Below are 20,574 nucleotides of genomic sequence, written 5' to 3' on the forward strand. Positions count from 1 at the left end.
ATTCGTTGTGGACCCTTTTGGCCCAACTCAATATGGCCGATAGGTCAACTATGACCCCCTCGCAACTTCGATCGCACGAGGCCATGATATTGTGCCTCCAAAAATAATTGGGGGTAGTGCCGCCGGATGAGTAGTCTTCCACGGGGATATTTTAGCTTTAATTATGTAATTTTTAATTTTTAGTATTTTAATTATGTAATTTTTAATTTTTAGGATTTTAATTATGTAATTTTTATTTTTTTAATGAATTTTAATGTTATGGAAATATTTTTATTTAAAATGTATTGTGCTCGTCCTTGCGGAAGAGCACATCTGTGGATGTTGTGCCCTTGTCTAAGAGCAGGCGGGAATAGTGGTGTCGGGCCCACAACCGTGTTCGTTGGCAAGAGCACGGTTGTGGGTGCTCTAATGACCGTCCCATTCTGCTTTTTTGTTCGTCTATCAATAAAGGTTTCATTTATTTTTATTTTTACTATTTTTTGTAATAGACCACACAATCCGCGGACTTTATTACACTCATATTTCATAATAAAACTATATAAAATTAGTACTCGCATTCCACTAATTCTTTCACTCATTTTCCACTATGTTCTCTTTTCATCTCTCTTAATTTTTTGATAAAATTCAAAACATCCAATCATTCTTACTTTATGCATCACCTACTTTATTTTCTCTTCATCTCTCCTACTTTTTCCCTCTCATATTTATTTTATTTTCACTTAATTTATTTAATATAATTTTTTAATCTTTATATCCAAAAGTTTGTACCAACTTAGTTGGGACGGAAGGAGTACTACACAATAATAGAGGTGAATTATCACCAACTAGCATATATAATGAATCTACTAAATGCAGTCGCATAGAGGATTTAATGTTATTTATATCAATAGTTGATATTAACTGCCAATAAAAAATAGACTCATTTTACTATTTTAGATTGTCTACAAAAATTAGATTAATTTTAAATATGGAAAGTTTTAAATAAATATTAACCATACACAACATTCTAAATGTGGACCACATAATCCACTAACACTACTTTAACCACAATTTTCCCTCCTCTCTTACTTTACTAATTACGCATTAAAATTTATGTCATTTACAGCTTTGTCTATTTTTTGTTGATGGAGATAGTAGTAAATAACATATGCACACATGAACTTAAAAAATCGTGTGCACTCCTAGAAAATCATAGAGTATTCCATTATTTTGCATAATCAAATATATATTACCAAATTATATAGTGGGGAAGCTTCAGCACTCTAATAAATTATTCAGGTCTTACCCTATTAATTTTTTAGTATATTTGCAAGTCGACTAAAATTTTCAACTAATTCAACCACTTTAATGACCCACTCTATATAATCAAGGTGGTTATATAGTACATAGAAATAGTGGGCAAGCATCAGCACTCTAATTAAAATCTCTCAAACCCTTTGTTAGATAAGTTGGTCCTGTTATATTATCTTTTTTGTTGAGTGAAGCATGATCAACTACATTTCGAATTTTCTTTGTTGGTTCTTTGATAGATCGCAAAAGAGAGTCGAATAGGGTCTCTATATATATGTTCTCGTGAAAAATCTAAATAGGGAAAAACCACTAGAACGAAGTTTAGATGACAGTATTGAATATGTTTTCATATCAGTTTACCAAATCATACATACAAAACTACAAATTCAGAATTTTAGTCATATCCTTATTAATATTTTACTAGTATAATAGCAAGTCAACTGAGAACTATGGTCAAACGTTGTACTCCCTCCATTACTGAAAGTTTTTTCTGTACTCATTTTGTAAAAATAATAATAAATAGTTAGAATAGAAAGAGTGCAAAGTAAAAGAAAGAATAATTTAGTTACAACTTTTCTCTACATTATTCTCTTTCTTACTTTATCCTCACTCCACTTTAACTATTTATTACTCCTCCGTCCCACAAGAATATGCACTCTTTCCTTTCTTAGTTCACTCCACAAGAATATGCACTTTCTAATTTTGAAAACTATTTTCTCTCTGCTGAGGTGAGACTTATTCTCCACTAACAATACTTTAATTACTTTTTCTCTACATCTCTCTTACTTTACCAATTTTGTATTAAAACTCGTGCCGGACCCAAAGTGCATATTCCTTGGGGACGGATGGAGTATTATTTTTACAAAACGAGTGTGGAAAAGAAGTGTGATAAACTTTAAGGGACGAAGGGAGTATTTCTTAATATGTACTCCCTCTGTCCCATCACAAGTAATCAACTTTCCATTTTGGGTTGTCACACCACAAGTGATCAATTTCCTTTTTAACAGAAAACAAAACTTTAACCGTCTCTTACTTTATTTTCTCTCTTACTTTACTCTCTCTTTCTTACTTTATTCTTTTCTTTATCTCTCTTACGTTTTTCTCGCTCATACTTTATTCTCTACACTATAACTCAATATATATTACTTTCTTAAAACCTGTGCCTAAAAGAAATTCATCACTTATGGTGAGACGAAGGAAGTATAAAATAAAAAATAAAAATAAAATAAAAACATGGAAACAGTCAAACCGGAACCAGAACATGAAAACAGTAGAAAAGCCGGCGGTTTACAAATCGAAACCGACAAGTATGCTCACGGGCCGGTTCTGATTCACAATTTTCTTAAACCGGAACCAGTGGTCCCAAACCGTAACAACCTGTTCATAAACTTTAGGCATCTACCAAATTAGAGTGGGGTAGCTTCAGCACTCTAATAAATTATTCAGGGAATTTTTAGCAATTTTGGTCCCTCCTATTAATTTTATATTTGCAAATCAACTAAAAATTTCAACTAATTTAACCACTTTAATGACCCACTCTACATAATCAAAGGTGGTAACTTAAAAATAGTGGGCAAGCATCAGCATTCTAACTAAAATCTGCCAAACCCTTTGCCTATTTGATTAGATAAGTTTGGCCAATTATAAGAAAAACAATTCAAGCACATTTTAAGTTTCTTTCTTTCTTATTGAAAAATAAATAAACAGAAATTTAAAGATTCTATTACGGTGGACTGCAACCTAAGACCTTTGGCATCATGTATTAGCCCCACTACCACTACGCTAACATACGCTTACTATTTGATTTGATAGAAATTACTAACCTCCAAGAAAAATAGTCTTTTTTCATTTTCGGTTACGCATCAAACAATGGCTGATCTAGGAACTGAATATCGTGGGGTTGAACTCGAACCAAACAATAAAAATAATTAAAATAAGTTTTCAATAAAAACATAATTGAATTAGTCCTAATATTTTTGTATCCATCTTTCCTGCTCTATATATAGACATATATTCTTTACTTTTAGCATCTAAATCCCAAATATGTCAAACAATTTGACGAAGAAAAAGCTTCAAGGCAAAGTAGCCATCGTGACAGGCGGCGCCAGCGGCCTCGGCGAGACCACCGCCCGCGCCCTGGCGGACCACGGTGCACGCGCGGTGGTGATCGCCGACATCCAGCCCGAAAAGGGCCTCGCCGTGGCGGAATCCATCGGGCTGGAGCGGTGCAGCTATGTTCAGTGCGACGTGACGGACGAGGAGCAGGTCGAGGCCATGATAGGATGGACGGCGACGACCTACGGCGGCCTCGACGTGATGTTCAGCAACGCTGGCACCGCCACCAGACTCCCTCAGACAATACTGGACTTGGACATGACAGAGTACGACCGTGTGATGCGCGTGAACGCGCGTAGCATGGCCGTGTGCGTGAAGCACGCGGCGCGTAAGATGGTGGAATTGAGGACCAGAGGGGCTATCGTCTGCATGGGCAGTCTGGCGGCGGTGATGGCGATGGTGAACTCGACGGACTATATGATGTCCAAGTGTCCGACGCTGGGGCTGATGGAGTGCGCGAGCTTGCAGCTCGGGAAGCACGGGATTCGGGTGAACAGCGTGTCGCCCGGGCTGGTGTACACGCCGCTAGCCGAGGAGAAGGGGTATGCGTTGGAGGATATGGAGAAATTTATTGGGCCCTACAAGAGCTTGAAAGGGGCGACGCTCACGGCCGAGCATGTGGCGGACGCGGTGGCGTTTCTGGCTTCGGATGAGGCGGCGTTGGTCACCGGAGTTAATTTGGTGGTGGATGGTGGGATGATTGCCGCGCCATTCCTTGAATAAATGTATCAAATCTATAATTCCAATAAAACTAATAAAACTAGTATTACACGCGTGCTCGAACTAAGATATTTTCAAAACATATGATTTAGATTATGTATTAATTAAATGAAACTTGGAACAATATCATTATACGAAAATTATAAAAAAAATGTTATGTAATAAATATGAAACAATTAATTACAAACTATATAAAAATCTATTATAATAAATTGGTTAATTGATTACAATCACGATCATATATATTTGGACGACTGATTTAATGCTAATTAGTAAAGAATAGACTATATAAATAGGAACGCATATAGATTAATGACTAATAGATGATTTGTTAATATTGGGAATATATATATTGGCTAGTTAATTGATGATGATTAAGAAATCGTTCAAATACCCCACAACTCATAAATATTTGTAATCAAATTATTTCATGATATTTATTGCACATAAATATTCATTACAGTTACTACAAATATCTAGATATGCCCAATTTTTTTAAATATTTAAATTCATACCAAAACTAATAAATATTCAATATTAAGGGAAAAAATCATTTTTTATATAGTTATAGATATATGCATGATTGAGTACTTGATATATTCAGTTGACTTTGCTGAAAATACATCTTATAAAATATTATTTATCATGTCATCATCAAGTGACCTCAAGATTTTTACTTTGAAAAGTCCAGAACACTAAAACATTTCATCGTATTATCCATCAACACCCATCAACAACATCATCATACAATATCTGAACATATATGACAGGGAATATGACTACATTCCAAGTCACTAGACTTGGCCGGCCAACTCGAAAGATGGTACCCGATCTACTGGGTGTACACTAGTCCGAGTAGGTTTGCGACACTACTAGGACTCGAATTCGATTAAACATACATGGCAAAGCCACATCAAATATATTCCATCAAGCAAAAACATTGCATCACAAGTATACTCCACATCACATTTCACGTCAAAAATATACCTAGGACATAGTCCATATTTAATAAGAAAGTCCACCTTGTTTGCTTAATTCCTCAATTCAACTTTCCGTTATAGCGTTAAGTAACGTTTAAAATCATCCTTTTTGAAAGAACGTAATATGCTAGATTAAACGTTAATATAATAATTTAAATTAAAGTCATGCATGCATCCTACGTGCATTATTTTCCTTCGCTTTTAAAAAAAATGAAATTTTGAAAAAAATGAACTGTATATTAATTAAAAAACCTTAAGTAACGTGCAAATATCATCTTTTTCAAAAAAAAAAAAAAACTGGCTCAAGTTTATAATACCCAAAGCAAAAGTGAGTCCAAGTAGAAAATTAACATGTGGCCCAAGTGTTTAAATACCCAACGCATACAAACTGCGGCCCTTTCCTTCTCCCTTTGCATTACTACCTTATTCTCCCTCTGTATTACTACCTTCTATCCACAATAAGAGTTCATTTTTGTTATTTTAATTCATCTCATAATAAGAGTCTATTTTCACTTTTAATATAATAGGTATGTAGGTCTCACATTTCACTAACTCATACTATTCACACTATAAAACGAATATATAAAAGTGGAATTCATACTCCACTAATTTTTTCAACTCTCATTTTCATATATTTCTTAAAACTCGTGTCTAGTCTAATGTGAACCCTTATTGTGAGACGAAAATAGTAATTAATTGGCCCAAGATTAATTCACTTTCCCCCCATTTTGTCATTCTGTCAGCCACACCGGTGGTATAGGAGAAGATATTGGCCTCAGTGATATCCACACTTCTCCATCGCGGTCGTCTGTGCGAGATGATTTTTTTGGGGTGGATCTAGAGAACGTTGTTGTTCAAGATACTCCTCCCTCTAGGATCCCTAGATCTACATCCAGAATTGGGAAGGGGATACGGGGCCTGTTTATGCGGAAACGGCGAGACGAATAAACTAAACCTCAACTATTTGTATTTGATGATGCAATTGATATTCGTGTTTTTTCACTGAGTTAAACTCTTTATATAGTAATTTGATACATCCTCTTTTTATATTTATTTATATTTTTGATGTGGGAATGATTGCAGCCGTCTGAATAAGCGGGGTAATTAGTACGATACGATAATTGGATGAAAAAACAGAAGCATACAATTTCATGCAACCAGTCTGACCAAAAAACGCCAGTTACATTGGCGTGTTACAGTTGGGTATATTTTGGCCAAATTTTTTGGATGCTGCGAGCAACGTTCTGTATTGACACGCCAACATGGTTGGCGTTTTTAAGAAAGACGTCATTTCCACTGGCGTTTTTAAGAAAGACGCCAGTTACATTGGCGTGTTACAGTTGGTATATTTTGGCCAATTTTTTTCGGATTCTGAGAGCAAGGTTCTGTATTGACTCGCCAACATGGTTGGCTTTTTTAACAAACACGCCAACAAGGTTGGCGTTTTTAAGAAAGACGCCAGTTACATTGACGTGCTACAGTTGGTATATTTTGGCCAATTTTTTTCGGATTCTGAGAGCAAGGTTCTGTATTGACTCGCCAACATGGTTGGCGTTTTTAACAAACACGCCAACAAGGTTGGCGTTTTTAAGAAGTCAAACAAGCCGATGGGGTAGGCGTGTTTGTGGTTGAGACGCCAACTCCATAGGCGTCTTTAGATGTGAACACGCCAACATCTGTGGCGTTTTTAGGCATAAAACACGCAGTCGGCAGTGGCGCTTTATTGGTAACACGCCAACCCCGTCGGCGTTTTATAACGTACCTACACTTACATGAAATACGACGACACATACGGTTCTTAATTGTAAAACGCCAATGAGGGTGTCGTTTTCACTTAAAAACACGCCAATGTGGGTGGCGTTTTTCCCATATATGGAAGAGATAAGAAAATGGGTACATTTACGTTATTTTAAAGGCAAACTGCCCTATAAACCCGATTTTCTCCTAATCGTGTTGGGGAAAATGAATCAAATCGACATTTGATGCCTACGTGATTGGGAAAGACAATGCTCCTGGGATTGTTGTGCTTCAAGAATGGTGGGGTGTCGATTTTGAGGTCAAGAATCACGCCCAGAAAATCTCTCAGTTGGGCTCTGGCTACAAGGCATTGATTCCCGAGTAAGATTCCCGTGTTAATCGAGCTTTTTCTTGAGCTATATGTTTCTGTGGTGTTGAAATGTACGAGTATTGAAGTCCTTTTTCCTGCTGTGTAGTTTGTACAGAGGGAAGGTTGGTTTGGAAGTCGCGGAAGCTCAACATTTGATGGAAGGTCTCGATTGGCCATGTGCAGTGAAGGATATCGAGGGTAAACATCGCTTTAAACTATACTTGCTTTATCAAAAATGTATTGAACTTTAAGAGTTATTCTTTCAAATCCCAAACCATCACATTCGTATCGAAAATGTCCAACGTCCGTTTCTCAGCCCCCAAACTCTTTATGTTTCTCGACGTCCGGACATTTTTTTATACAAATCTGATGGTTTGGAATTTAAATAAATACGTCTCAAAGTTGGAAACATTTTCGATCAAGCAAGTATAGTTTGGGGTTTAAAGTGATGTTGAGTGTGCCCTTGCTTTCATTCTCTCGAGGAGAAAACTACGTGGTTTGATGCAAATACACATCACGGAAGTATGTTACGTTTTTTATGTTCGAACGTTGAATATCGAATGTTTCTTGAACGTGAGAGTTTTTCTCCAGACTGGTAAAGATTTGGAAGAGAAGCTAAAGGCATCAGGAGTTCCCCACGAGGTTTACTTCTATCCCGGAATCGGGCATGCCTTTATGAACTGTTCACCTGAAGGGGCACAGAGAAGGAAGAAGATGGGGATGGACGACGAGGATGCTGCAGCAGTCGAGCAGGCGTGGTCTCGTTTCGACTCGTGGATGGGTCGTTTCTTGTCGAACTGATCACTCTACGATGCTCGATCTCTGAATCATGTGAACACGACTAGTAAAATGCTGAAATGTATTGTGCTTGTTTAGAGTGTGTAATATTCTCCATTTTACTGTGTTATGCTTCATAAATAAAAGCTTGCTTAGGTTGAAATATATTGTGAGATTTTATGATGGCCTTTCCACATTGGTTGAACCAAAAAAAATCCTTTTGGATGTGGCTTTGATCGAGTCTAACTGAATTTAATTGCATGGCCAGGGTTAATTTTGAAGCATTTTAATTGGCCTTTCCACATTGGTTGAACCAAAAAAAATCCTTTTGGATGTGGCTTTGATTGAGTCTAACTGAATTTAATTGCATGGCTTGGGTTAATTTTGAAGCATTTTAATTGGCATTAATTTAATTGCATGGGCCAAAATTTGAAGAAGTTGTGATCTGATTTGTGAAGATTGGATCCTACTAAATTTTAGGGCACATTATTAGTAAAATTTAGGGCTTATTTTGGCAGTTATTTGTTTTTCTTAGTTTAATAGAATAAGTAGTTTAGAAATTTTGCCAAAATTAATTGGCACTGATTCGTTTCCTTTAAAAATTAGGTTTTCCTTTTTACTTTGTCTATGGACTTTTCAGAGTGTCCACAATAGTTTGGACACTGCGGTTTCCTATTATGAATACTCTCAAGCGTTTTTAAACTAATATTTTTATTGTCTTATCATTTCAATGTTTTTTTTTTTCGTTTTTAGTTGATTAACTTTCTATAGATTTCGTTTTTCTTTAAGGTGAACTATATGTTGTGGATATCCATCAATTTTCCAATCATAGGTAGTGTTACCCTACAATTCAATAGAACATAGTACTATTAATCAGTGACGAAGCCACGTTGGGACTGGGGGCCCCTGGTCCCCCATCAATTTTACAGTAATCTATATATTGTATACGTAAACCAAAGATTATATGTGAAGCCAATGATGCAGTTGGTAGGAAACCTTTTCACCTCTGTAAATGTCGAGAGTTTGATTCCCTTTGCTATAGTTTTGAACTTTTTAATGTCGAATTTATATTTCTTTGCTTTCTATTTTTTAACAACATAATTTTTATTTGTTCTCTTTTATACCATTATTTATATTCATTTTAATTCTTTGTCATTTCGTAATTGCTTTTTTCCATCATTATACTCATAATTAAAAAAATTTAAAGATATAATTATTGTATTCTATTTGTTATAATTTAAGTTTCGTTAATATTTTTTATGGAGATATTTAAACATTATAAAAAAATCATTTTCATCCATTATACTTACGTAAAAATTGAAAATATCAAATAATCGAGCTTTTGACGTCATGAACATCGAAAAAATCCTATAACTATTATCATTAATTTGGGCCCATCGTAAAATTTCTGGCTTCGCCACTGCTATTCATCATTAAACATATCTCTATAATATTTATATTGACCACATAGGAACTCAATTAACTATATAATCATTGAAAACCTACTACATGGATGAATTGATGATTCGCATATTCAAAAGTATACGTCTCAACACAAAGATAATAAGCCAAATTAGCAACGAATGAACCTAACAATATGAAATAATTACTAGTATAAAACAAATCATCATGTCCAATTAATGAATAAAGTAAAGTTGTGAAGCTTCTTCGTTTGTATATTAGAATAATTAGAAGGGAAAAAACTAATGTCAGAGGCAGAATAGAATAATTTCCCAAGTCAATTATGAGGATTTTGGGTAATTAATTATTGTCATATTATATAAATTGATACCTTTTTATTTGTTGCCATTATCTAAATAACATGCCACGTTCCGACCCCACCACCTAGAACATATTCTTTTATGCTTTATTTTAGATTTCTGGTAATAATTAGGTATTCAGTCCATAGAGTGGAATAAATATTCTTATATAAATAATACACATATAATACATAATAAAAAATTAATTCAAATGCCACTTGACTAAAGTTATTCTCAACAATAGCATATGGTGTACCACGTCCGTTATGGTGACAAAATGGATATTACTTGGTAACATATCCAAAACATAATTTTGATGGTAGTATGAAAATTATTTGCAACCTAAAAATGAATATGTGGATATGAGAGAAGGTTTTTAACTTTAATGATAGATTAAAATGTGATATATACAACATAAGTTTAAGATATATAATAATTTTGTTCTTCTAAGAAACTAGAAAATCATCGTACCAAAATGAAAAAAAAAATTAAATATGTAATTTTAAATAAAGTAAAAGATAGAAAGAAAATGTGAAAGTGTTATCGTGCATGTCGCAAATGCCCCAATATTCGGCGGCTTTGCGATGCCGCATCCCTCACAACACATCCATCATAAATCGTAATAGGCCTACTTTAATTCTGTTGTAAATGCTCTTGGATACGGATTATCGTTCTATTATAAACTCAATTACCAAGATGATCCATTACTAAAAATGAAAACACTCTTCTCTCTATTTTATTTCATCTCTCTTACTTTACTCTCTCCATTTCACACACAAAATAAAGTTTCATAAATTCTCGTGACGTCCAAGGAAGGAGTCATCTTTCTTGAGACAGAGAGAGTACTATATATTTATTATTTTATTTGATTTTATTATCTCTATTTATTACATCAATTAAAATTTGTAAAATTTTCTTAATTACTCCTACTATTCAACTATAGAAATATATTCAATGTCGTATGACTATTAAGAAAAAATCAAAGTCGTATAATTTCTCTCTCATGTGGCCCCCACAAGACGACAACGGCTGCGTCTCTCTTCCCACAAAATCTCATCTCCGTCAATTCATCTCATTTCTCTCACATTTATATATACATACATTCACATTTATACGTATATGTTCCTCATTTCTTCATCGCCACGCGCCTCGATTCAAATCTCTCAATCCTCACCACTGCGCCAATTTTGTTTCGGTTTGAATTGAATGTGACTGACACACGCTGTTTTGATCCGGTTTGGCGTCATGTATATCACCAGTGGCACCTCTGCTCTCCTAAAGAGGGCTTCTCACTCCTCTGGAAGAAGGACGCTCTCCTCTCTCTGTAGAAAGCCAGCTGCGCCTTCGCCTGCCTACGGCGGCGCCGCCTCGCGCTCCGCGGCGCAGCAGAATCTCCGATCTCTGAGTTTTTTTTCGGCGGCGGCGCGATGGAGCCACGGCGCTGGCTGGAACTCGCCTACGTCGCAGATCAGGATCGGTTGTTCGGTTTCTGATAGTCTGCTGCATCGGAAGATCGCTACCATGGGTGTGTGGTATTGTCGATTTTGTTTTGTTGAATTTTGGAGTTGCTTTAATGAGTATTTGCTTGATTCTGACGTTTTATTGGATTATCGTGTGTATGATCAGCTGAATTTTGTATCTGTTTAGAAATGTTGGATTGTTTTTTTATTGATGTGTAAAATGGATTAGATGTACGTTATTAATTTTAGTTGCGGAGGTGGAAGATGAATGTGATTTATCTTTTTTAGGTTCAATTGATAATTGTGCGATTGTTTGATATCGATTTATGCCAAGGCTAAGTTATCGTTCTAACTGTTTCATCAATAGCAAGATGAGTGAGCATGAATTTTTCTTTGGTTTGACGTCATTGAAGTTGACTGACATCCTGTCTTTATCACTTTGAGTATTTAGTCAAAAAGGTAAACTGAATGTGGATTCACTGTTTATTTTGCTGTTTCACTGGTGTTTTCTGGATATATGAGAAACTTTTGAAGAATACTTGTCTGTTTTGTTATGTTCTGTCATTTTACAGCATCACATTGACCACATTTTAGCTAGAATATTATGTTAAAGCATTAAATATTAGTTTTTCTGATGGGATATACCTTTTATTCCTCTGTCAATGATTTGTAATGTTTCATGGAATGATTTGATTTTTTTAATTGCATATAATTTTCCTGAAATATAGTTTTATATGCGTGTATTAAGTATGCTTACTCTTCTAAATGTGATTTCAGCTACTGAGAATGCTTTCAAGGGAATTTTTACTAGTCTGCCGAAGCCTGGTGGTGGTGAATTTGGAAAATTTTACAGCCTGCCAGCTCTAAATGATCCAAGGATAGGTGAGCACTCTTACTGTCGAGATATCCAATTTCCTTACTCGTTAAATAATCCCAAACTTACTATCTTCACTGCATAACCACCATTTAATCAAACTTTTGGATAAGCTATTGGCACACTTCTTTCTAATGTACCTGCTGATATCAGTTGTCTGCAGTCAAAAGTCTTATCAAATTGAGCTTTATAATGAGGATTTGTTGTGTTTGCTATGTAATTACAGATAAGCTGCCATACTCTATCAGAATTCTTCTCGAATCAGCGATACGTAATTGTGACGGCTTCCAGGTAACTAAGGAAGATGTCGAGAAGATCATTGACTGGGAAAAAACTTCTCCAAAGTTAGTTGAGATTCCCTTCAAGCCTGCCCGTGTACTTCTGCAGGTACTGGTTGTGGTTGAACTTTATTTGTACCTTCGTTATAACAGCTTAGATGATATTATGTGAAAATATTTTTCACTATTGGCAGGATTTTACGGGTGTACCTGCTGTTGTCGACCTTGCTTGCATGCGTGATGCCATGAATAGACTTGGCAATGATTCTAACAAGATCAATCCATTGGTATGTTCTATATTTTCTGCTTATCTCTGGAACTATGAATTGAGAAATTAGTAAATTTGACATATCAAGCTGCAGTACTAATAAGATATCCTCATAGAAGATAAGAAGCAGGGTTCACATATAAAATTCATAGATTATTAATTTCAATGTTTGATGGTATTGCAGGTTCCGGTAGATCTAGTTATTGATCATTCAGTTCAAGTCGATGTTGCTAGATCTGAAAATGCAGTTCAAGCCAATATGGAGCTTGAGTTCCAAAGAAACAGGGAGAGATTTGCCTTTCTTAAGTGGGGTTCTAATGCTTTCCAAAACATGCTTGTTGTTCCACCAGGATCGGGTATTGTGCACCAGGTATTGAGATAACGTTAGTGGTTTTATTTTCGTGCATGATATAGTCTAGTGCAATTCACATGTTCTGGTATTGTAATATTTTGTAAGCTATGCAATTTTTGGTGATCGTATATGATTCAAAAATTGTAGTTTCTCCATCACTTTGTACCTTATCATCCATATAATTAGGTCAATCTTGAATATCTTGGACGTGTTGTCTTCAACAATGATGGAGTACTCTACCCAGATAGTGTTGTCGGGACTGACTCTCATACCACCATGATTGATGGGCTTGGAGTTGCCGGATGGGGAGTTGGAGGTATTGAAGCAGAAGCAGCCATGCTTGGACAGGTATGAACTCTAAAGTGGAAGCTTTCATTTTTTGAGTCACTTACCTATGTTTGTTCAATCTCTTTCTGGTCTACTGATTTATTGAGTACGATCATCTTCGAGTTATTGTATTTTTATACCTATCATTTATTATCCTACAATTTGATGGAGAAGTAGATTAAATGATCATGTGCTTTTCATACTGTAGTCTTTGATATCAATTTGATGTTCTTTTAGTTTTGTTGGCTCCAAGTAAGATTCTTTTGCACCATGTAACTAGTGCTATTATCTGACAGCCGATGAGCATGGTGTTGCCTGGAGTTGTTGGATTCAAGTTATCAGGGAAGTTAAGGGATGGTGTTACTGCTACTGACTTGGTTTTAACAGTGACACAAATGCTAAGGAAACATGGTGTTGTTGGAAAGTTTGTTGAATTTCATGGTAATAATACTCATTCTCTATATTTAAAGCACACTATCTCTATTAGATCACCTAATTAAGCATATATTGCTGTGTTCAGGTGCTGGTGTGGGTGAAATTTCTCTAGCTGACAGAGCTACTATTGCAAACATGTCCCCAGAGTATGGTGCTACAATGGGATTCTTCCCTGTAGATCGTGTTACCTTACAATACTTAAAATTAACTGGCAGAACTGATGAGACTGTAAGAAGATTTTACTGCATTTGCTTAAATTAATGAAAACTATCTAGTCACATAGTATTATGTATGTTCGCTAATCATGTAACTGTCAATGGATCAATATTAGGTGGCAATGATTGAAGCTTATTTGCGTGCAAACAATATGTTTGTTGACTGCAGTGAGGTTGGCCTTAATGCTTGTTGTGAATCTTGTGATATAAGGTTTTTTGAGGAAACTTAGTTTTTTCTGAATATTCTGACTACATTCTCTCTAAATGCCAGCCTCAACAAGAACGAGTGTACTCATCTGACTTGCAACTGGACCTGTCAGATGTTGAACCATGTATTTCAGGACCAAAAAGGTTTTGTACCAAGACTTATGTGCTTCCATTCATCTTTATTAGTTACACGTCTTTGTGATACCTATTCTTTTATTTATTTGATAGGCCTCATGATCGCGTGACATTGAAAGAAATGAAGTCTGACTGGCACTCTTGCCTTGATAGCAAGGTTGGATTCAAGGTGAGGATATAACATTCAAAATGCCCTATATTAATCATTTTAGTGTTGCAGAATGTGAAAGGAAGTAGGGGCTTCTGGTACTCTTGTTTATTTGGTTTTGAAATAATTCAACAAAAGTTTTATGCCAAGCTTATCTTTGATAGGACATCCATTACCTGGAATTCTACTAAATCATTGTCTAACTGCAATGTAGGGATTTGCTGTGCCCAAGGAAGCACAGGAAAAAGTAGCGCAGTTTTCATTCCATGGGCAGCCTGCAGAACTTAGGCATGGCAGTGTTGTGATTGCTGCAATCACAAGTTGTACAAACACATCAAACCCCAGTGTAATGCTTGGGGCTGGCCTTGTAGCTAAAAAAGCATACGATCTGGGTCTGCAGGTTTGCTGTTTTATCATGAATGCAACTGAACGTTCGAATTGAAATGTTATTTTCATGTAAAGCTAATGCGGATAACATATCAGGTAAAACCATGGGTGAAAACAAGCCTTGCCCCAGGCTCTGGAGTTGTTAAGAAATATCTAGATAGGAGGTATTGATTGTGACAGTTTTATGTGCAATAGTTTGCCGCAGAAAACTGAAAATGTGTGCTTTCAACTGTGCAGTGGGCTGCAGGAGTACTTGAATCATCAAGGCTTCAATATTGTTGGGTATGGTTGTACAACATGCATCGGGAACTCTGGCGAATTGGATGAATCAGTTGGTGCTGCAATATCAGAAAATGGTAATTGTGCAGCTTTGTATTTCTACATCTTAAGAAATATGACTACCGAATCTATACTCTTGTTTGTCATTCTTCTGTTGCATGCTTGTGAAGTTTGTCTGATTAATCCAGTTTTCGCTGTGCTCTCCAGACATTGTTGCAGCTGCAGTACTTTCTGGAAATCGTAACTTCGAAGGTCGTGTCCATCCCTTGACAAGAGCAAACTATCTTGCCTCACCTCCTCTAGTTGTCGCATATGCCCTTGCCGGCACGGTTAGTGATTTCCTCTTAATACAGTTCTATACGATCATCAAAGTTAAGTGAAGCATGCATAGCTTATCCATGACCAAGAGAACTACCCTATTTTACCTGTGTGCCTCGAAGGCTGAATAAATTGTCACCTGTTTACTTCCTTTGACAGGTTGATATTGATTTCGAGAAAGAGCCAATCGGTGTAGGCAAGAACGGAAGAGAAGTATACTTCAGGGATATTTGGCCATCAACTCAGGAAGTAGCTAATGTATGCAAAATATCTTTGTTCTTTTTAAAATTTGCCTTATCTTAAATTCACGAACCCACTGACTAGGAGGATAACGTCTTTTAGGCGGTTCAATCGAGTGTATTGCCCGAAATGTTCAGGAGCACATACGAGGCCATCACTAAGGGCAACCCCATGTGGAATCAGTTAATCGTGCCCAACGACAAGCTGTACTCATGGGATCCAACTTCAACTTACATTCACGAGCCACCATACTTCAAGAATATGACCATGGATCCTCCTGGCCCACATGGAGTAAAAGATGCCTACTGCTTGCTGAACTTTGGCGACAGTATCACAACAGATCACATTTCTCCGGCCGGAAACATCAACAAGGATAGTCCCGCTGCCAAATATCTCATGGAACGTGGAGTTGAACGCAAGGACTTCAATTCCTATGGCAGTCGACGTGGTAATGATGAAATCATGGCAAGAGGAACCTTTGCAAACATCCGTCTCGTCAACAAGTTGTTGAAAGGAGAAGTTGGCCCGAAGACAATCCACATTCCAACCGGAGAGAAACTTTCTGTATTTGATGCTGCAATGGTACATCCCCTTGATTTATTCCAACATAAACTTATATCTTTTCTCTCAGATTATACTCTCTCACAAAAATCTACTTGTATTAACCGAAATGAATCTTCCAGAAATACAAGACTGCAGGGCAGGCAACCATCATCTTGGCCGGAGCAGAGTATGGTAGTGGAAGCTCGAGAGATTGGGCAGCGAAGGGCCCCATGTTGTTGGTAAGTCTGCTATAATTACTGTTATAACCCATTAGACAAAACACGCAAGACCAAACTTAACCGAGTCACCTTCAATACTCAACAGGGAGTTAAAGCAGTGATTGCCAAATCGTTTGAGAGGATCCATCGCAGTAACCTTGTGGGAATGGGCATTGTTCCTCTATGCTTCAAGGCTGGTGAGGATGCCGAGACATTAGGGTTGACGGGTCAGGAACGCTACACCATTGACCTTCCAAGAAAAATATCCGATATCCACCCTGGCCAAGACATCACTGTCCGCACAGACAATGGAAAGCAGTTCACATGCACTGTCCGTTTCGACACAGAGGTAAAACCACTCACCATGCACTCTTAGCATCTCTGTTTTGAAGGTGTCGTTTCGTACTTATGCTTCTTATTTTAGGTGGAGCTCGAGTACTTCAACAATGGTGGTATTCTTCCATACGTAATTCGCCAGCTGATATTGCAGTAAGAGAGGCTATTTTGATGAAAGCCATGAAAACCACATTTCCTCAGAACTGTACAACTTTAGAATAAACATTCCATTATTTTACATCCTGTCCAAGAAAAGGGGATGGAGAATTTTATTGCTACCTTCACGATCAAGCAACTGCCATGCCATGTCATACACGAAGAGTAATTTTCGTTTATTTTTGTAATAAAATTCGGCCTTGGATAGACATGGGAGAAATGTTCGAATTTTAACCAACGTCTACTTATTGGTGCGCACTCGTTAAACTCATTGTCGCCCGATGAACGGTACAAATGATGGAGATGAATTGTTCGAAAATGATCATTTTTCTTTGGCGTTTGCTTATCGGTACACACAGGATAAACTCATTGTCACCCTATTAATAGTACATAGTACATATAGTGGTGATGAATTCCAAATTATCTCGATTGATAAATGATAATTGTTCAAATTGATGCATATAATTTCCAATTATATGCAGAAATGGCGTTTGGGATCATTTGTTAGGGTGTCCACTATAAGGTGGACACGCCCAATTGCCCCGCCCCAGTTTTTTGTCCATAGCCCCAATTTTTTGTCTATAGCCCCAAAATTCTATTTCCGCCACTATAGTGGACAACTCCAATAGCCCCAAAATTTTATAATCAACTTTCATTTTATAATATATCAAGTAATTATTAACAAATTTATCGGGCTCTAATTAGTGGATTAAGAAAGGCCGACTATACGAATTAAAAATAAAAATAAAAATAAAAATAAAAATAAAAATAAAAATAAAAATACAAATACAATACAAATTAAAATTAGAATTACACACTAAATAAAAATACAAATACAATACAAATTCGTCGCTATATAGTTGAACAGCCGCTGCGACATCCTGAATCTCCGGCGGAATATCTCGGGTGGATAACGGGGGTTATCCACGAAGTAATCATACATTAAACGTTGGTGAGCACCGACGTGGTCTCGTGGGATTGTCCGCCGATGAGTAATGGTGCGAGGGATCGGATCCTCCGCATCCTCCGCCAAACGGGCCGCTACATCCTGTTGCACCTGTTGAATCAGAGCATTCCAGTTGTCTCTCCACAAATTGTTCATTTCCGACCCCAAATTGTAGTGAGAGAAATTTGTATAGATGTTGTGTTTAAATGGTGTGAAAATAATGAATGGAGTGGGGTGTATTTATAGGTGAATTGAAATGTAAAAAAAAAAAAAATCGCGCGCAATAGCCGCGGCTTCATCCTCGTGCCACTATAGGCGCCGCGCCTATAGGCGCGGCTATAGCTCCATCGCCGCGTCCTCGCCCCGCACGCGGCTGTCCCGCGTCCGCCGCCTCCCTCCCCCCTCGCCGCGTCCACCTCCGGGGCGGACAACTCCGCCACTATAAGGCGCCCCGCTTCCGCCCCAAACGCGGCTATAGCCGCGGGCGTGTTATAGTGGACGCTCTTATAATTTGATGCTATGTCGTTCATCACTTTTTCTGCTCATTTCAAATAATGAACAAATAGTTGAACAAATAAACAGATTATTTGCAATAGTTTCCTGAAAAGTATTGAATTCAAGAGAGAGAGTAATACTTTTGTTAAAAAAAGAGGTTTTAAGACTGACTCTACTTGCAGATAACTCTTCATAAGAGTAGGAGTATGACATGATCATAAACAAGACCGTATTTTGTTACGGACCAAACGTGAGACTCATATCCAAAGACTAGTCTATCACGAGAGAGAGAGAGCCTATTTGGTCCATAAACCCCACTTAACAAGTGCGTTACTCAGGTTTCGCCTCTCTTTTGGGAGGATCCAGATCCAAGTAGACGAAGGGATCAGTAGGCTCTTCCCTGCAAATTTTTGATCTCAGCATATGAGTAAATTAGAAACACATGTACAGAAACTGTACAAGCATAAAAAAACTCATTCTATTGAAAAACGAGCGCAGCATTCTTGATCGAGTTGTGAACACAACCAAATAGAAAATGAGGATATTCTTTACCAAACCCCCCTTCGACATTCTCCACAAGCAAGGGATTGAATTTCTTACAATATCATGGAGAAACGAAAAAAATAAAGAAACACACACAAACAATGCCGAGCAATACAAAACGCAGAAATATTGGAGATGAAGCAGTTAGATACGACGACATACCCTGGTTTTGATCGCAAGCACTGATAAAATAGCTTGAAAGGCGCTGGAATTGTTTTGAAAGGGTTGCCTTCAAATAGAGCCTGTGAAACACAGAGATCAATAGACTTGAAATATTCGTATTCAAAACAGTTCATATGCTCGCTGCAGCCACCAAACCAACAACAGGGAAGAGTGGGCATTTGAAGAGATAATGCCAAGGATTTCATATGTAGATATCTTTAATCTTTCATTTCAAATAACTAAGCATAATTTAACAAACAAAAACTTCTGTCTCAAGATAGAGATTCATTAAGTGATTTGATTCCATTGGAGTGCACATTCATCTCTATCTAATGTTAGGAACGATGTACTGTAATTATACATGTAACATCAAACATGTTACACGCTACATTGTCATCCCAAAAAATGATCGAAACTGTGTTCTAGCAGAGTTCGCCTTTGCACATACACTAACACATGTGGTGACACAGAACAGCTCAATGCCAACAATTTAGTATTCGTAAGTCGAAAACTACTAAGCAACGAGCTTCACATTGAATTTCAACGGTTCAAATTCAATATTTCCTAGCTGATCATCTGTTTAGATCATTTACACCTAGTAAAAATTCTCAAATACCACAACTGATTAAAAAGGCGCAGCACAATGCAAATTAGAAGCTGCTCTCCACCTGATAAAACTGTTCCTATAATTTAATGAGGAAAAAGTTGAAAAAAGGGCACTCTTTCGTCAGAATTTTCGTAAAGCCTAACTAAAACATCGCCATTTTCATATTCCTGAAGTTATAGTGGGGAAACGAACGAAATGAAATTAACAATGGAGATTTGATCGAATTGATTACTAACATAGATGACATCTTCGACGCGATCGTTGCATCTGTGAGCTTTGACTTCGCGTTTATACACCGCTTCGTCGACCCATGGACTGTGCCTTCTCGGCACCGGCCTCTCGCTCATTTTTTCTGGCTTGATTGATGTGATCTAGGGTTCCAAATTGGGGGTTTTGCAAACAAGATGAAAGGCGCTTATTTAATTTTTTATGTGTATAATTATTTACTTTAATGGCATATATGAGAATTAGTTAATTCAATTGCTTGTAATTAAATTATCTCGAAATTGTTTCATAAATCAAGACTAATTTTATAATATGATATTATTTTGAGAGTAGATATTTATTATAATAAGTTGTGAATGAAATGTTCATTAACTAAATGTAATAAAAGTATAATGTATAATAGTAAACAGAAGGAGTATATAGTTATATTAATATATATTCAAGTGAATAATATTCATAAGATCCAATTCATTTCATCCGATCAAATACCATTAATAGTATACATTCGTTATACACTCGTAGAATACGTGTCTCTATATCCAATTAAATACCGAATCCTTCATCAAAACATTCTTAATTCTTGTAAAATCATTCACTTAATAAGTTTGTTCAATAATTAACAACACACAATTTATTAGATTAGCTAACAAATTTATTGAATCCAAATTTTG

The 20,574-nt window shown here is 36.7% G+C and overlaps 3 protein-coding genes across 3 annotated transcripts; 2 read left to right on the forward strand and 1 right to left on the reverse strand.

Annotated features, from left to right (window-relative positions):
• Positions 1–3,330: 3,330 nt before the first annotated feature.
• LOC121757386 ((-)-isopiperitenol/(-)-carveol dehydrogenase, mitochondrial-like) lies at positions 3,331–4,192 on the forward strand. Its single transcript, XM_042152937.1, has one exon. The coding sequence runs from the start codon at positions 3,334–3,336 to the stop codon at positions 4,126–4,128; it is 795 nt and encodes a 264-aa protein (XP_042008871.1). The 5' UTR covers positions 3,331–3,333; the 3' UTR covers positions 4,129–4,192.
• Positions 4,193–10,839: 6,647 nt separating this feature from the next.
• LOC121758955 (aconitate hydratase, cytoplasmic-like) lies at positions 10,840–17,192 on the forward strand. Its single transcript, XM_042154418.1, has 20 exons — positions 10,840–11,274; positions 11,987–12,091; positions 12,310–12,470; positions 12,556–12,648; positions 12,814–12,999; positions 13,168–13,329; positions 13,605–13,749; positions 13,829–13,971; positions 14,075–14,131; positions 14,230–14,309; positions 14,394–14,469; positions 14,663–14,848; positions 14,932–14,999; positions 15,073–15,191; positions 15,322–15,443; positions 15,592–15,690; positions 15,775–16,254; positions 16,356–16,454; positions 16,540–16,782; positions 16,858–17,192. The coding sequence occupies exons 1-20, from the start codon at positions 10,995–10,997 to the stop codon at positions 16,924–16,926; spliced, it is 2,973 nt and encodes a 990-aa protein (XP_042010352.1). The 5' UTR covers positions 10,840–10,994; the 3' UTR covers positions 16,927–17,192.
• Positions 17,193–18,437: 1,245 nt separating this feature from the next.
• On the reverse strand, positions 18,438–20,099 carry LOC121758027. Its single transcript, XM_042153465.1, has 3 exons — positions 19,915–20,099; positions 19,072–19,151; positions 18,438–18,766 (listed from the first exon to the last, which is right to left on the reverse strand). Exons 1-3 carry the CDS (start codon positions 20,023–20,025, stop codon positions 18,697–18,699), a joined length of 261 nt encoding a protein of 86 aa, XP_042009399.1. The 5' UTR covers positions 20,026–20,099; the 3' UTR covers positions 18,438–18,696.
• Between the last annotated feature and the right edge of the window lie 475 nt (positions 20,100–20,574).

This window comes from Salvia splendens, chromosome 12 (assembly GCF_004379255.2).
Source record: "Salvia splendens isolate huo1 chromosome 12, SspV2, whole genome shotgun sequence".
In the NCBI taxonomy this organism is placed as follows: domain Eukaryota; kingdom Viridiplantae; phylum Streptophyta; class Magnoliopsida; order Lamiales; family Lamiaceae; genus Salvia; species Salvia splendens.

Bases quoted from the DNA above. Each gene is read 5' to 3' on its own strand.
- LOC121757386 (XM_042152937.1), top strand. From the start codon at position 3,334: ATGTCAAACAATTTGACGAAGAAAAAGCTTCAAGGCAAAGTAGCCATC.
- LOC121758955 (XM_042154418.1), top strand. From the start codon at position 10,995: ATGTATATCACCAGTGGCACCTCTGCTCTCCTAAAGAGGGCTTCTCAC. The intron at 12,471-12,555 runs GTACTGGTTGTG...CACTATTGGCAG, and splicing joins CTGCCCGTGTACTTCTGCAG to GATTTTACGGGTGTACCTGC. The intron at 14,310-14,393 runs GTTTTGTACCAA...TTTATTTGATAG, and splicing joins TGTATTTCAGGACCAAAAAG to GCCTCATGATCGCGTGACAT.
- LOC121758027 (XM_042153465.1), bottom strand. From the start codon at position 20,025: ATGAGCGAGAGGCCGGTGCCGAGAAGGCACAGTCCATGGGTCGACGAA. The intron at 19,152-19,914 runs GTTAGTAATCAA...TGTGTTTCACAG, and splicing joins GCGTCGAAGATGTCATCTAT to GCTCTATTTGAAGGCAACCC. The intron at 18,767-19,071 runs GTATGTCGTCGT...AAAAATTTGCAG, and splicing joins TGCTTGCGATCAAAACCAGG to GGAAGAGCCTACTGATCCCT.